This window comes from Cryptomeria japonica, chromosome 8 (genome assembly GCF_030272615.1).
Source record: "Cryptomeria japonica chromosome 8, Sugi_1.0, whole genome shotgun sequence".
Lineage (NCBI taxonomy): Eukaryota > Viridiplantae > Streptophyta > Pinopsida > Cupressales > Cupressaceae > Cryptomeria > Cryptomeria japonica.
Window position 1 is genome coordinate 39,531,836 of NC_081412.1, and position 13,753 is coordinate 39,545,588.

Below are 13,753 nucleotides of genomic sequence, written 5' to 3' on the forward strand. Positions count from 1 at the left end.
AAATAAGCTAGTTTTTATTTTCTTTTCTACTTATTTTGGCTGCCTTTACTAGCACAGAACTGGAAAGAATTGTGGCAAAGACCGATTTGTTGGAATAAACCTTGATTTTCTTTAGCCGCAGGCTCTCTCCCTCTCCCTCTCCCTCTCCCTCTCTCGGAATCGTTGTGATTTAAAATATATATATTTAAATAAAATAAAACTGATTCAATAGATGCTATAGAGATATTCCCTGGGCATAGTCGATTGTAGAAGAATAGTATCACGCTCTATACTTATCCACTCTCTCTGATTATTGGTTGAAATTTTATTATTTATTAAAAATGATAATTCATCCATCTATTTTTCAAATCTTAGGGAGAAGACATGGGGATTAGATTTTCGACTTATAGGTGATATGCCGGGTGGTGTCTCCATTAATAATTTTGGGAGTAAGATTAGAGTTCGAAACAAAACAATTGACTTAAGTATTGATAGCATATTTACATGATTTATCTACTTAAATTGGAACGTAATGAATTTCTTTAAAATGGAGATAATAATCAAATGTATCTAATCTAGAAGGGGAATGTTTTCTCATTTTATCTTCAATAATGGATGTAATTTTGAAAAGATGTGCTTGATTATGGGATAAATCAAGGAAGGACTGTGTTTTCACCTACCCCAAAAGGGTTAAAATTTGGTCAAGTTATTTATTTCTCCCTACCATAACACATGTAGATAAGTTCAACAGTTTGGTTGTTAGATACTACATGCACGCATAGGTTCCATTCCCGAAAGTTGATGCCGGTTTGCTAGGATACTGCGTCATGAGGGATGAGAGTTTATCACGAGCACCGAGAAGTGTAAGCTTTATTTGGTTGGGTGGATAAAACACTTGGGTCATATGTTTGTCTTCCAGATCATAGATGGAGGTGAGTCTGATGGCGAGGAAGACAAGTTACATCCGGAGACAAAGATTCATGTATATCATTGTAAAATCTTATGTATCAAAAGTATGTTGCATTATTTAATCATTGTAAAAGACCAAATGTGGTCTCATGACATAAACTATGTAAGTTGTGTAAAGGACCGATGAGATCTATTGTCATAAATGCGACAGGAAGTCGCCATGTATATTTAACTAACTGAAAAGTAAGGAAAATTACTAACCACTAACCTACTAACATGTCTCCTACGTATGCATGCCTCATGCTTTATGTGTTCATGCATGCATGATTTATCTTTCATTTGCATAGTTTCTATCTCCATTCTTGAATGCATGGCATTATTTAAGTAGATAAGTTATTTTTACTCATTTATAAATTGACCTTAGTTTATCATTAATTTAACATATGAAATTCGAGGTTTTTCATGCACGTTCTCATCTTAACTATACTAACTATAAGTTGCAACTTTTGTTTGATAAGAAAATTCTTATATACTTGTTACATTCCTCATATATGAATTTGCTATTACATAAGTTTGGTAGGCACAATAGTAGAAACTCGTAGATCCATGAATGTAATCTTTAGTTATCTTTATTCTATCTTATGCATACTAACTTTAGGTTATCATATTAAACTATTGAATCATTATATGTCTTCCATACTTGATACCTTAAATTTTAACTCTTCTCCTTATAAATGAATATTAAATGTTGTGCTTATATTAATGGCAATTTGTTATAAATGTATGTAGACTCCAATAAATGTATGTTAGATTGAATTAGGATTTAATTACATTAGTTATTCTACGGTTAGGACAAGCAGGTCCTTACATTGTAGGAGTGAGTTTATATGTTAAATCATTTTTTTTGCATGCATTTATCTATTCTTCGCACAAATTATTTTTATGTGGCTTGTTTTGTAAATATTTTTTTGTTTATTTATTTATTTTGGTGAATAAGTGTCACATATTACTTATTAAAAAAGATAATTTGAGTGAAGGAGGGTCCTAGTCATTTGATTTTCCCCATACATCAATGAGGTTTTAGGTCATTTGGAATAGGTTCTCAACTAGTGATCATTTTCTCTTCATTTCTTCCTTTACAAGCTAAGTGTTATGAGCAAGTAAGATGGCTAAAGCAAGGTAAGGAAATTTATTAAAATCTAGCTAAATAGGTACTCACATGAATATGGTTAAGATGAAATTGAAGGTGCATGAAATGGTTGAAAACAATTGTGAGCATGTTAATCCTTGATTTTCTTGAAGGGGATTGGAAACTACATGTCTGAAAATCATGACGTCTTAAAATAGATTAAATGCATCTATATCAACATCCACAAGATAGAAAGTGATAATAACTCTATTACACGTTAAAGTCCATAATATTCTATCAATTATACATAAAGAATTACCTTAATAATCTTAAATCACCTTAAAAAAATTACCACTTCAGACCTAGAACAAATCATACAAAACCCTAAAACTCTCTTATTTTCTCGTACATCTATATATCATCACAAGAGTTTCAAATATATATTTAGGTAAATATATTTTAAATCCTTTTGTTCATTAAATTGTGTTTTTTGTTCATCATCATGGTATAATGTGTTTCTTTTATTTGACTTGTTCTATGAAGTATTTTTTTGTTGAAATGTAATTTACACGTCTTCTAGAGGGAAAACTCTGCTTCCGAGTGGACTGCTTGACTGCAAAATTTACTAAAATTTGCTAAGCAGTGCCATCCACCGGAAATCTTAATCTCACAGTAGAATGTATTGAGGGTCGGATGAAGGAAGCACTGCACTTTCTGCTAAAGACAAACAACTCTATTGTAAATTATTATGCATATTCTCAACTACTGCAGACCTTCATTTCCAAGAAAGCCCTTTTACAGAGTAAGCAAATTCACTCTCACACCACTCATAAAGGATTTGAATTTGCCGCAGCCATATTTTTTCAAAATAAGCTTATCAGCATGTATGCAAAGTGCAGTAATTTGGTAGAGTCTCGTAGAGTATTTGACGACATGACAGAACGAGACTCCATCTCATGGAATGTCTTAATAACAGCTTACAGAAGACATGGCTTTCCTCGCGAGGCATTGAAATTGTTTCACCAAATGCAACGAACAGGTATCCAATCCGATCAGTACACCTTTTCCAGCATACTCCCAGCCTGTGCCAAAACAAGATCTTTGGAAAAAGGTGTGGAAATACATCGAAGTATAATGGAAAGGGATTTTTTGTCAGATGTAGTTGCAAATGCTCTGGTTGATATGTATGCAAAATGTGGAAGCATACGCAAAGCACGGGAACTGTTTGACAAAATACCCCAAAGAGATGTGTTCTCATGGACTGCAATGATCGCGGGATATACACAAAATGGTGTTCTTGACGAGGCGCTGAAGCTTTTTGAAGAAATGCCTCAGAGAAACGTGATTTCGTGGAATGCGATGATTGCAGGATATGTACAAAATGGGTTTGTGCATATGGCCTTGGAAACTTTCAAGCAAATGCAATTGGCAGGTGTAGAGCCAGATGCCACCACCTTTGTTAGCATCCTCCCAGTCTGTGCCCAGATGCGAGCTTTACAACAGGGTATGGCAATCCATCAAAGCATAATGGAGAAGGGATTTTTGTTAGATGTTGTTGCAAGTGCCCTGATAGATATGTAGGCAAAATGTGGAAACTTACACGACGCACATAAATTGTTTGAGAAAATGCATCAGAGAGATATGGTTTCATGGACTGCAATGATTGCAGGATATGCACAAAACGGGTTTGCTGAAAAAGCCTTGAAATTTTTTGAGCAAATCCAATTGGTAGGTGTAAAACCAGATGCCACAACCTTTGCCAGCATTCTTCCAGCCTGTGCCAAAGTCGGAGCTTTGGAACAAGGCATGCATATCCATCGAAGCATAATTGAAAGTGGATGTTCGTCAGATGTTGTAGTTGCAAATGCCCTGATAGATATGTATGCGAAATGCGGAAGCATAAACAAGGCATGTGAAGTATTTGACAAAATGCCTCAGAAAAATATGATCTCATGGAATGCAATGATCCTAGGATACACACAAAATGGGTTTGTTGAGAAGGGGTCTTAGAAAAGTTTCAGCAAATACAACTGGAAGGTGTAAAGCCAGATTCTAGAACCTTTGCCAGCATCCTCTCAGCCTGTGCCAAAATGGGAAGTTAGGAACAGGGCTTGGGCATCTATCAAGGCATAATAGAAAGTGGATATTTGTCAGATGTTGTGGTTGCGAGTGCCTTGGTAGATATGTATGCAAAATGTGGAAGCTTAAACACTGCACGTCAGCTGTTTGACAAATTGCATCAAAGAAATGTGATCTCCTGGAATGTTATGATTGCAGGATATGCAGAAAATGGCTTTTGCAAGGATGCTCTCAAGCTTTTTGAACTAATGCACTCTGGAACACACCCTGACCGTGTAAGCTTCACATGTGTATTATTGGCATGCAGCCATGTGGGTTTAGTAGATGAGGGCTGTAAATACTTCAACAGCATGAGTGTCACTTATTGCATTATGCCTATAGTTGACCATTATGTGTGCATGGTTGACCTTCTTGGCCGTGCTGGCTGTCGTCAAGAAACTCTGAGTTTCATCATCAAAATGCCAATAAAACCTGTGGTGGTTGTGTGGATGTGTTTACTCGGTGCTTGTAGATCACATAACAATATAGAGTTGGGAGTATTTACGGCAACTATCCTTCTTGAGCTGGATTCCACAAATGCTGCGACTTATGTTCTTCTCTCAAACATTTATTCAGAATTGGGGAGGTGGGGTGAGTCTCAAATGGTAAGGAAATTGATGAAAGATAAGAGGGGTTCAAAAGATACCTGGATGCAGTTGGATTGAAGGTCATAAAATGGTGCATGCTTTCGTGTAGGGGACAGATCCCACCCACAAACACATGAGATCCATACAAAGATGGAGAAACTATCCTGGCCGATGAAGTAAAGAGGTTATTTTCTAGATTCAAGACATGGAGTGAATGATGTGGAGGTGGTGGAAAAAAATATTCTTCCTTTGCAGCCAGCGAACAATTGGCAGTCACATCTAGATTGTCATATTTGACGCCTATAACAACTATCCAAGCCGTCAAGATCCTTCAAATATGTCTTTTGACTATTACAATATAACCAAGATTTCTTTTAACATTGTTGCAAGACAAACTGTTGTGAGAGATGTGAACCAATTCCATCCTTCTCAAATGGAGATTATCGGTGCTGCAGAATGAAATAAAATGTAGAGATGGCTTAAACAATGGCAAGGTGAACCAGGTCAATCTTATGGTGACAAAGAAGGGATCAGTGCGATGTCCCAAATTACACATAGAAGAAAATATGATCAACATGTTTTGCATTCACAAATAATATTAGCAGTGTTGCAATGTTCGCATATATGTAAGTTGTTGTCTCCACAACATTAGCACAAACATTGAAACATGTACAAAAGTGACATGTAGGCAACACGCAAAGAGAGATACATCTTAACAAGGAGTGGCAAGCATCTCAACACAATACACTATCCAAAACAGAATCATCATCAAATAAGATTCACACAAGTAGAGAGTTGCCTCCAATTCATTCTATCCAAAACTTAGGGATACCCATCATCTTAAACCCTTAAAACCAAATAGGAAAGGTAGAGTCTCACCCTATAGTAGTAGTGATATGGCACTCATCACCTATAATGTAGACATGCAAAAACGAGAACTAAGAAAAAGAAAAGTATGGTTCATTTACTAAGTGCATAGTTCAAAAGAAAGGGAAACACATATGAATTAGGCACATCCTTTAATTGATTCCGTTGAGAAGAGTGTGCATCATAATTAAAATAAATCACATTCAACTAATTTTACATGAAGGATCATTAGGGAGGTTCAATAGCTCACCTAATTCACACAAGAGAGTGATGATTCCTATTTAATAAATAAAAAGTGACTCTAAACGTGTTGGATACACCTTGAGGGTCATAATTACATATTCCTAGGTCAAGAAGGAGAGAAAGCATGTCCTCTAGGTTAATTATTACTTTACAAACCATATTGAAAAGTTTCATGTTAAGTCCATACTATGTTTCACCTCTTTACCATCCCATTCACTCCTTCTACCAACAATGTTTGCCCTTGGTGAGCCTTAAAGAAAAAAAAAATTACATATTCCTAGGCCAAGAAGGGGAGAAAGCATGTCCTCTAGGTTAATTATTACTTTACAAACCATATTGGAAAGTTTCATGTTAAGTCCATACTATGTTTCACCTCTTTACCATCCCATTCACTCCTTCTACCAACAATGTTTGCCCTTGGTGAGCCTTAAAGAAAAAAAATTACATATTCCTAGGCCAAGAAGGGGAGAAAGCATGTCCTCTAGGTTAATTATTACTTTACAAACCATATTGGAAAGTTTCATGTTAAGTCCATACTATGTTTCACCTCTTTACCATCCCATTCACTCCTTCTACCAACAATGTTTGCCCTTGGTGAGCCTTACAAGAAAAAAAAAGGTGATTTAGAAACTTTAGAACTATTTTGTGAGGACAAACATATGGCAATTTTACCCATAAAATTTCAATTTTCTTCACATAAAATGAGGTGATGATTACCTATAGGTTGTAGATGTTTATAAGACCAAAATACCAAGTTTAAGTGAGAAAAACTCTCCAAGTCCTAATTTCTTCTAAAAAACAAGTACAAGTACACCTAGAATTCACAATTTTTTGTATGCCTTTTGGAAATTTAAATATGGGAATGAATGCAATATAGCATTGATTTATAAGTTTTCACTACATATCTAATACAAAAAAAGTTTGAAAACCTTGTTTTTTAATTTACAAGTAAAATCGCATTTCTTCCACTAGGATGAAGATTCCCATTTCAATTTACATTAGCACATCCACGTTGATTACGTATCTAGAAGGATATATTTGAAGACCAATTTTTTTCTCAAAAGTAACAATAACACTTAAATTACATGCTCATAAATAAAATACAATGAAAAGAAGTAAAATTGGACACTCCTTAAGTTCCATTGATACCTCCATAGCTCTACCACAAGCCAACAATGCTAATTCTACTACCCAGCCTTGTGGAATCCCAAAGTCCAACCCAGTTGACTATTGAGATGAATACATGGGCTTCAAACAAAATTGGATCCAATTAAATAGAGAAGATAATAGTTTAAGACGTGGAGTAGTATCCTCTTGACTCTCCAAGTCTATGATGGGGGATTGGGTAGACAATACATCTCTATAGAAAGAACTCATTTTTGTATGTTTCCTATGAGTTGAGGTCCTTATTTTAGGTCTTTCATTAAATATTCATTGTTCATTAATTATGTAAAGGTCTTTATTTCTGCATTTCATTATTCACCATCGTGTAGAGGTCCTTTCTTCAACTATTGCATTAAACATTTGTTGTTTATGATTATGCAAAGGTCCATGTATAAGGTATTGCATTAAGCCCAATTCTTAGAGTTTTGAAGAATGACTACTCTAAGCCTCATGTCATCTCATCATTCCTAAAATAATTAACAAAAAGCACATTTACAAAATGGCTCTAAGAAAGTGTGAAAGAGCACAAATAAGCATCAAACAACCTCTATGATTATTTTTTCCTTTCTCACCCTAATTTTGAAATGTTCAAAAAACAAAACCCTTCAATTAATTTAATTCTAAAAAGAACTTTAACATTTCTATCTTTTCTTTGTAGTTTATAAAAATAACACATAGACTCCATTGATAGAGTTTTAAGTTTGTCCTTAAGAACAATCAAATGATTATGGAACATTCATTTTGAACAACAAAAATGGAAAATAATCTTTCATTATTCTAAAGCACTATAAATAAAAACATGACAAGATAAATACCTCAACCTTTCACAAACTATGAATCCAAGGGTTTGGTAAAAACTTTATCCAAGAAAAAGCCAAGCTTCACCATCATCCAAACCTTTTTTCCATACTCAAGCCTCTTTCAACATCCTCAAGAACAAACTCAAGGGTTTGAAAATAAATACTCTTAGCTCTCACCCATTCTCAAATTTGGCACTATTATTTTTCAATGAATCCCTTTTCAAATATATAAGTAACCTTCTTTTCCATGGAAAAAACATTTTGCATTGACACACAACAAGGAAAGAGATAAAAAAAAAAAAATCGAATCAAAACTATTATGACAATATATATGCAACTCCTAAGATATTTTACAAACATATAAAGAAATCAATATTTTCAACACTTATAAGTTTCTTATTCTAGATACATCCTACCCCTTACCCTTTTCAAGTGAATTATAACTTTTCCAAAAGCAAATTTACTAAACTCTACATAGAAACATGTAAGCATACAAAGAAGATAAATAACACATTTTACTAGTTTCACCATAGAGGGATTCTTAATTGTATGCAATTAAGGTAGATAGGTTTTACAAGTATACAACATGTTACATCTCATTACTCCATCATGAGATAAGATGGATAACCAAAAACCAAACCCATGTTAACATCTCTAAATTAACCCTTGTTGGTTTACTTGTATTTTATGCTATAAAGCACGCATTAACATGTCTAACACTAGATAGTCCAACCATAAGAAAATAAATAACCAATGCATGCATATTTTCATTTAAGGCATATATGTCTAATAGAATCACATTATGTAAATCACATCTCAATAGTGATCCTCTAACTATTACAAAATTAATTTGATACAAAAAGAAACATGAATGAACCACATTTAATTATCAACTAATCAGTAATACTAAATCATCAAAATTAAAGCAACAATCATGTCATAATAATAATAATAATAATAACAATTAAGATATCTCAAACATTAAATAATATCATGTTTCACCTAGATACACCCATTGACATCCAAAGTGATCGCTAAAGAGTACAGAACATCACTTACAACAAAAAACAAAGGCACAATACATATAGGCCTTACAAACAACTTGTATACTATTTTCTAAAGGTGCTTCTTACAAAGTGTTTTTCTTCAAAACTATTATGAGAAATGTGAATTGGTTCCATCATTAGATACGAAGATAATGTTTATGGTGAGATTATTGGCGATGCTAGGTGAAATAATCTATAGACATAGGCTTGCACAATGACAAGGCAAACCATAGCTTGAGTTGTTGATAGGGTCCAAGTTGTATTCCAATTTCTAGAAAGGGTTTTTCATTAAGTGTTTGGACATCTTGACCTTGTTGTTAGACTGAGTGTTTGGACATCATGACCTGTTGTTAGACTTCAAAAAAGATCAAATGTATAGTGCACGATGTGAAACTCTTCTTTACATATTAATTGAACATTAATTAAAACCATGTTTTATGATACCTTAGAGGTGTCGATGCCATTGAATTTTTTTGGAAACATGTGTATATTTAGAATGAAAAGGATGAGATAGAGAATTGGGAACAAGCAAAAAGAAGATGAATGCTTGAAAGAAATGGAAAGATGCTTAGCTGATAGGAAATATGATAGACGATCTTATGATCAATTTTATTCATGTAAATTATAGGAGGATTTTTTGATGGTATTCATGTAAATGATAGGAGGATGATTTTTTATAGTTCCTTACTCTTAACTTGTCATTGCATATAACCAATTTGTCCAAATTAATTGTCATTGTATACCTATGTCAAATCTATCATTTGGAATTTAAATATACATATCAAATTGTACATGCAAATCTATATTAATGCAACTTTAATTCATTTATAATTTGAGAACACGTGATACCTAATAAATGTACATAAAAAAATTTAAGAATATAATTTGAATATATAAAGGTAAATAAACTTGCACAATTCCTATTACATTAAGTTTATGTATATATGACATTTAAAAATTGACATAATTTTCAAATCAATACTATAATCAAGATGGTGGAAAAGTGACCATCCCTTCTCCATAAATCTATATGAAATATGGACAATAAAGAGAATCACTTGTTTTGTAGTTAAGATTGAATGAATAACAAAAGAAAAGTATGCTCGTTGATTATAGGTTTTAAATAAGATAATCTCATGAGAACCACATCAATTCAATGAACACAATGAAAGGCATCTCAAAAATGTGAGAAACACTACAATTTTATATCATATCATAATCAAATTAGATGCTTTTCTTTATATGTTGCAAATGCATAGTAAACATAAAATTCCACATGCTTAGATATAAGATAAGAACATTTTTTATTTCTTACATATGTAACAAATAAAGTTTTACAAAATGACAAAGGTAAAGAAAAATTAAGAGATGCCTCGTCTCCAAACATTTAATTATTGTAAGCATTCATTTCACATTTTCTTTGATCAAGTGTCTTTCGATTTCCTTCAAACATTCATCTCCTTTTGCTTGAACATAATGAAAGGTGTCAGAAATGTGAGAAACATTACAAGTTTGTATCATATCATAATCAAACTAGATGCTTTCCTTATATGTTACAAATGCTTAGTGAACATAAAATTCAACATGCTTAAATATAAGATAAGAACATTTTCAATTTCCTTTTATAAAATGAAAAAATAAAGAATTATTAAGAGATGCTCTTATTTCCAAAAATTCGATTATTATAAATATTCCTTTGGCATTTCCTTAAATGTCTTTCGATTTCCTTCAAGCATTCATCTCCTTTTGCTTTTTCTCTTTCTCCACCCCGTCCGGATTTCCTCTCGAGATATGCTCAGATTCCTTGAAACAGTTCAATGTTATGACACCTCAATGGTAGCATAAAAACAGGTGTTGAATAAATGTCTCTCGGTATGTATAGGCAGTGATCCACATTGCATAATATACCTGTGATTTAACAAAGCCAACAGTCCATGGTAGCACAAAAACAGGTGTTGAATAAATGTCCCTCAGTATGTATAGGCAGTGATCCACATTGCATAATATACCTGTGATTTAACAAAGCCAACAGCATGTCTAAATTTCCAAAAACAAAATAAGCACTTTTCAACACTGGAAGTAAAATATTCTCCCTTGTTTATCACTACTGATCTAGCATGCACCATCTTGCTTCACATAACATCACCAATAATCCCCACAAGAACATTGTCCTTGTTTAAAATGATGGAACCGAACTGCATCTCTCACAACAATTTCTCTTGCAACAATTTTGGATATAAACTTTGTTGCAGTGTGACAGTCAATACATACTCGAAGGTTTTTAACAACTCTAATGGTTGTTCCGGGGGGTGTATTTAACAATCCAAATGCAATTGCCAACTTCTCACTATGGTGGCAGAGGAATAATTCTTTTTCCTCCTCCTCCACATCATTCAGTATACGTCTTGAATTTGGAAAGTACCCGGCTGCCTTCATCTCCCAGGATAATTGCTCCAACTTTGCATAGATTTCCTGTTCTTGTGGGTGTGTCCTGTCTCCTACACGAAAAACATGTACCATTTTACGGTCTTCAATCCAACTACATCCCGGTGTCTTTTTTATTCCTTTATCTCTCATCAAACTCCTTAACCTCTGAACCTCACCCCACCTGCCCACTTCTGCATAGGTGTTTGCAAGAAGAACATAACTCGCAGCATTTTCAGGATCCAGCTCAAAAAGAAGGTTTGCTGTAAATACTCCCAATCCTATATTCTTGTGTGTTTTACAGGCATCGAGCAAACATGTCCACACAATCACCACAGGTTTAATTGGCATTTTGATGATAAAATTCAGAGTTACCTCAAGATAGCCAGCACGGCCAAGAAGGTCAACCATGCACACATAATGATCCGTTGTAGGCATAATGTGATAAGAGTTACTGATACCAGTGAAGTATTTACAGCCCTGATCCACTAAACCTGCATGGCTGCATGCTAATAAAACACATGCGAAGCTTACATCGTTAGGGTATGTTCCAGAGTTCTTCATTAGTTCAAAGAGTTTAATAGCATCCATGCAAAATCCATTTTGTGCATATCCTGCAATCATTGCAGTCCACGAAACCAGATTTTTGTTAGGCATTTCGTCAAACAGTTTACGTGCCTTGTGTATGTTTCCGCATTTTGCATACATGTCTCCAAGGGCAGTTGCAACAACGGTATCTGACAAAAATCCATTTTCGATTATACATTGATGGATGTCCATACCCTGTTCCAATGCTCCTATTTTAGCACATGCAGGGAGGATGCTGGCAAAGGTTGTGGAATCGGGCTTTACACCAGCCAATTGCATTTGCTTAAAAGTTTTCAAGGCTTTTTCAACAAACCCATTTTGTGCATATCCTACTATCATTGCAGTCCACGCAATCACATCTCTCTGAGACATTTTTTCAAACAGTTCACATGCGCTGTCCATGCTTCCGCATTTTGCATACATATCTACCAGGGCACTTGCAACTATAACATCTGACAAAGAACCGTTTTCAATTATACTCTGATGGACGAGCACACCCTGTTCTAGGGCTCCCATTTTCGCACAGGCTAGGAGGACGCTGGAAAAGGTTGTGGAGTCTGGTTTTACACCTGAAGATTGCATTTGCTTAAACATTTCCAAGGCCTTTTCAACAACCCCACTTTGTGCATATCCTGCAATCATACCATTCCATGAGACCACATCTCTTTGAGGGATTTTGTCAAACAGCTCACGCGCCTTGTGTATGCTTCCACATTTTGCATACATGTCTACCAGGGCACTTACGGCTACAACATCTGACAAAAAACCGTTCTCCACTATAATTTGATGGACATCCATACCCTGTTCCAAACCTCGTATTTTAGCACAGGCTGGGAGTACGCTCGCAAAGGTGAACTGATCAGGTTGAACACTCGCTTGTTGCATTTGGTGAAATAGTGTCAATGCTTCCTGAGAAAACCCATGTCTTACATTAGCTGCAATTATGATATTCCATGAGACAACGTCTCGCTCAGTCATTTCGTCAAACACTTTACGTGCATTAACCAAACTATCACACTTGAAGTACATGTTTATCAGATTGTTCTGAAAAAAAGTGCTTCTAGCAAATGCGAATCCCATATGTGTAATGTGGGAATGGACTTTCTTACCCTGTGAAAGGGCTTTCTTGAAAATGCAGGCCTGCAATAGTTGCAGATATGTAGAAGGGGCTACAGGTGGGTTGCGGGTAGCAAGGAGAATGTGTAGCGCCTCCTTCAACTGACCCCCTCTACATAATGTTGTGAGATTGAGATTGAGATTGGCAGTGGGTAGAATTGCCATTGACACTGTGTGATTATAAAAACATCTGAAATGTGCATTGTTATTCAATCTAGATCTCCCACAGTCCCTTTTTGTACTCTAGACTGGTTTTAAAGTTATCTATTTGTGCCTGTGAATGTGAATAGTGATTTTTGATGAAGACAAATCCTGATAAATAAAATCACAGAGAGATTTTTGGTGACATTCATAGGTTTGTTGATTGCAACGTATTTGCACAGAGCATCTTGGATGTAGTGTGCATATTTGTAATTTGTTGGAAACAACTTACGCAAACTAAATGCCTTGAATGTGATTTGTAAAACCAACGGCGATAACACAATTCCACACTTCTAAAATGCATTCTTATGCAAACCCGAGGAACATCCATCCAACATTGAAACCCATTAGATGAATGTAAGAAGAGCAGATTAAGATTACCAATGGTCATTAAGGGTATGGTCGTTTGGAGGCTCTGCAATCGGTATTACGAAACAAAAAAGTTATTATAGAAGATTATTTGTCAAAAAAAAATTGAAAAATAGCTGCCTCTATTTTTTAGGACTACATATTTCAATGAGTGAATTTGAGGTGGGGTTAGAAATTGTTCCATGAGCTTAAGAATTTGTTATATCATTTGTC

The 13,753-nt window shown here is 34.7% G+C and overlaps 3 protein-coding genes across 4 annotated transcripts; 2 read left to right on the forward strand and 1 right to left on the reverse strand.

The window, feature by feature from the left end:
• Positions 1-2,710: 2,710 nt before the first annotated feature.
• Positions 2,711-3,598, forward strand: LOC131855862 (pentatricopeptide repeat-containing protein At1g31430-like). The gene has a single exon (XM_059210151.1). It carries the CDS (start codon positions 2,711-2,713, stop codon positions 3,596-3,598), a length of 888 nt encoding a protein of 295 aa, XP_059066134.1.
• A 602-nt stretch (positions 3,599-4,200) lies between these two features.
• LOC131857501 (pentatricopeptide repeat-containing protein At2g13600-like) lies at positions 4,201-4,800 on the forward strand. Its single transcript, XM_059210152.1, has one exon. It carries the CDS (start codon positions 4,201-4,203, stop codon positions 4,798-4,800), a length of 600 nt encoding a protein of 199 aa, XP_059066135.1.
• A 5,488-nt stretch (positions 4,801-10,288) lies between these two features.
• On the reverse strand, positions 10,289-13,586 carry LOC131027256 (pentatricopeptide repeat-containing protein At1g08070, chloroplastic). Of its 2 annotated transcripts, XM_057957375.2 has the most exons (2): positions 12,964-13,097; positions 10,289-12,763 (listed from the first exon to the last, which is right to left on the reverse strand). In XM_057957375.2, the coding sequence occupies exon 2, from the start codon at positions 12,737-12,739 to the stop codon at positions 10,985-10,987; it is 1,755 nt and encodes a 584-aa protein (XP_057813358.2). In that variant the 5' UTR covers positions 12,740-12,763; positions 12,964-13,097; the 3' UTR covers positions 10,289-10,984. The 2 variants fall into 2 exon arrangements, with proteins under 2 accessions (XP_057813358.2, XP_057813287.2); XM_057957304.2 differs by having other exon boundaries at positions 10,289-13,586.
• Positions 13,587-13,753: the final 167 nt, after the last annotated feature.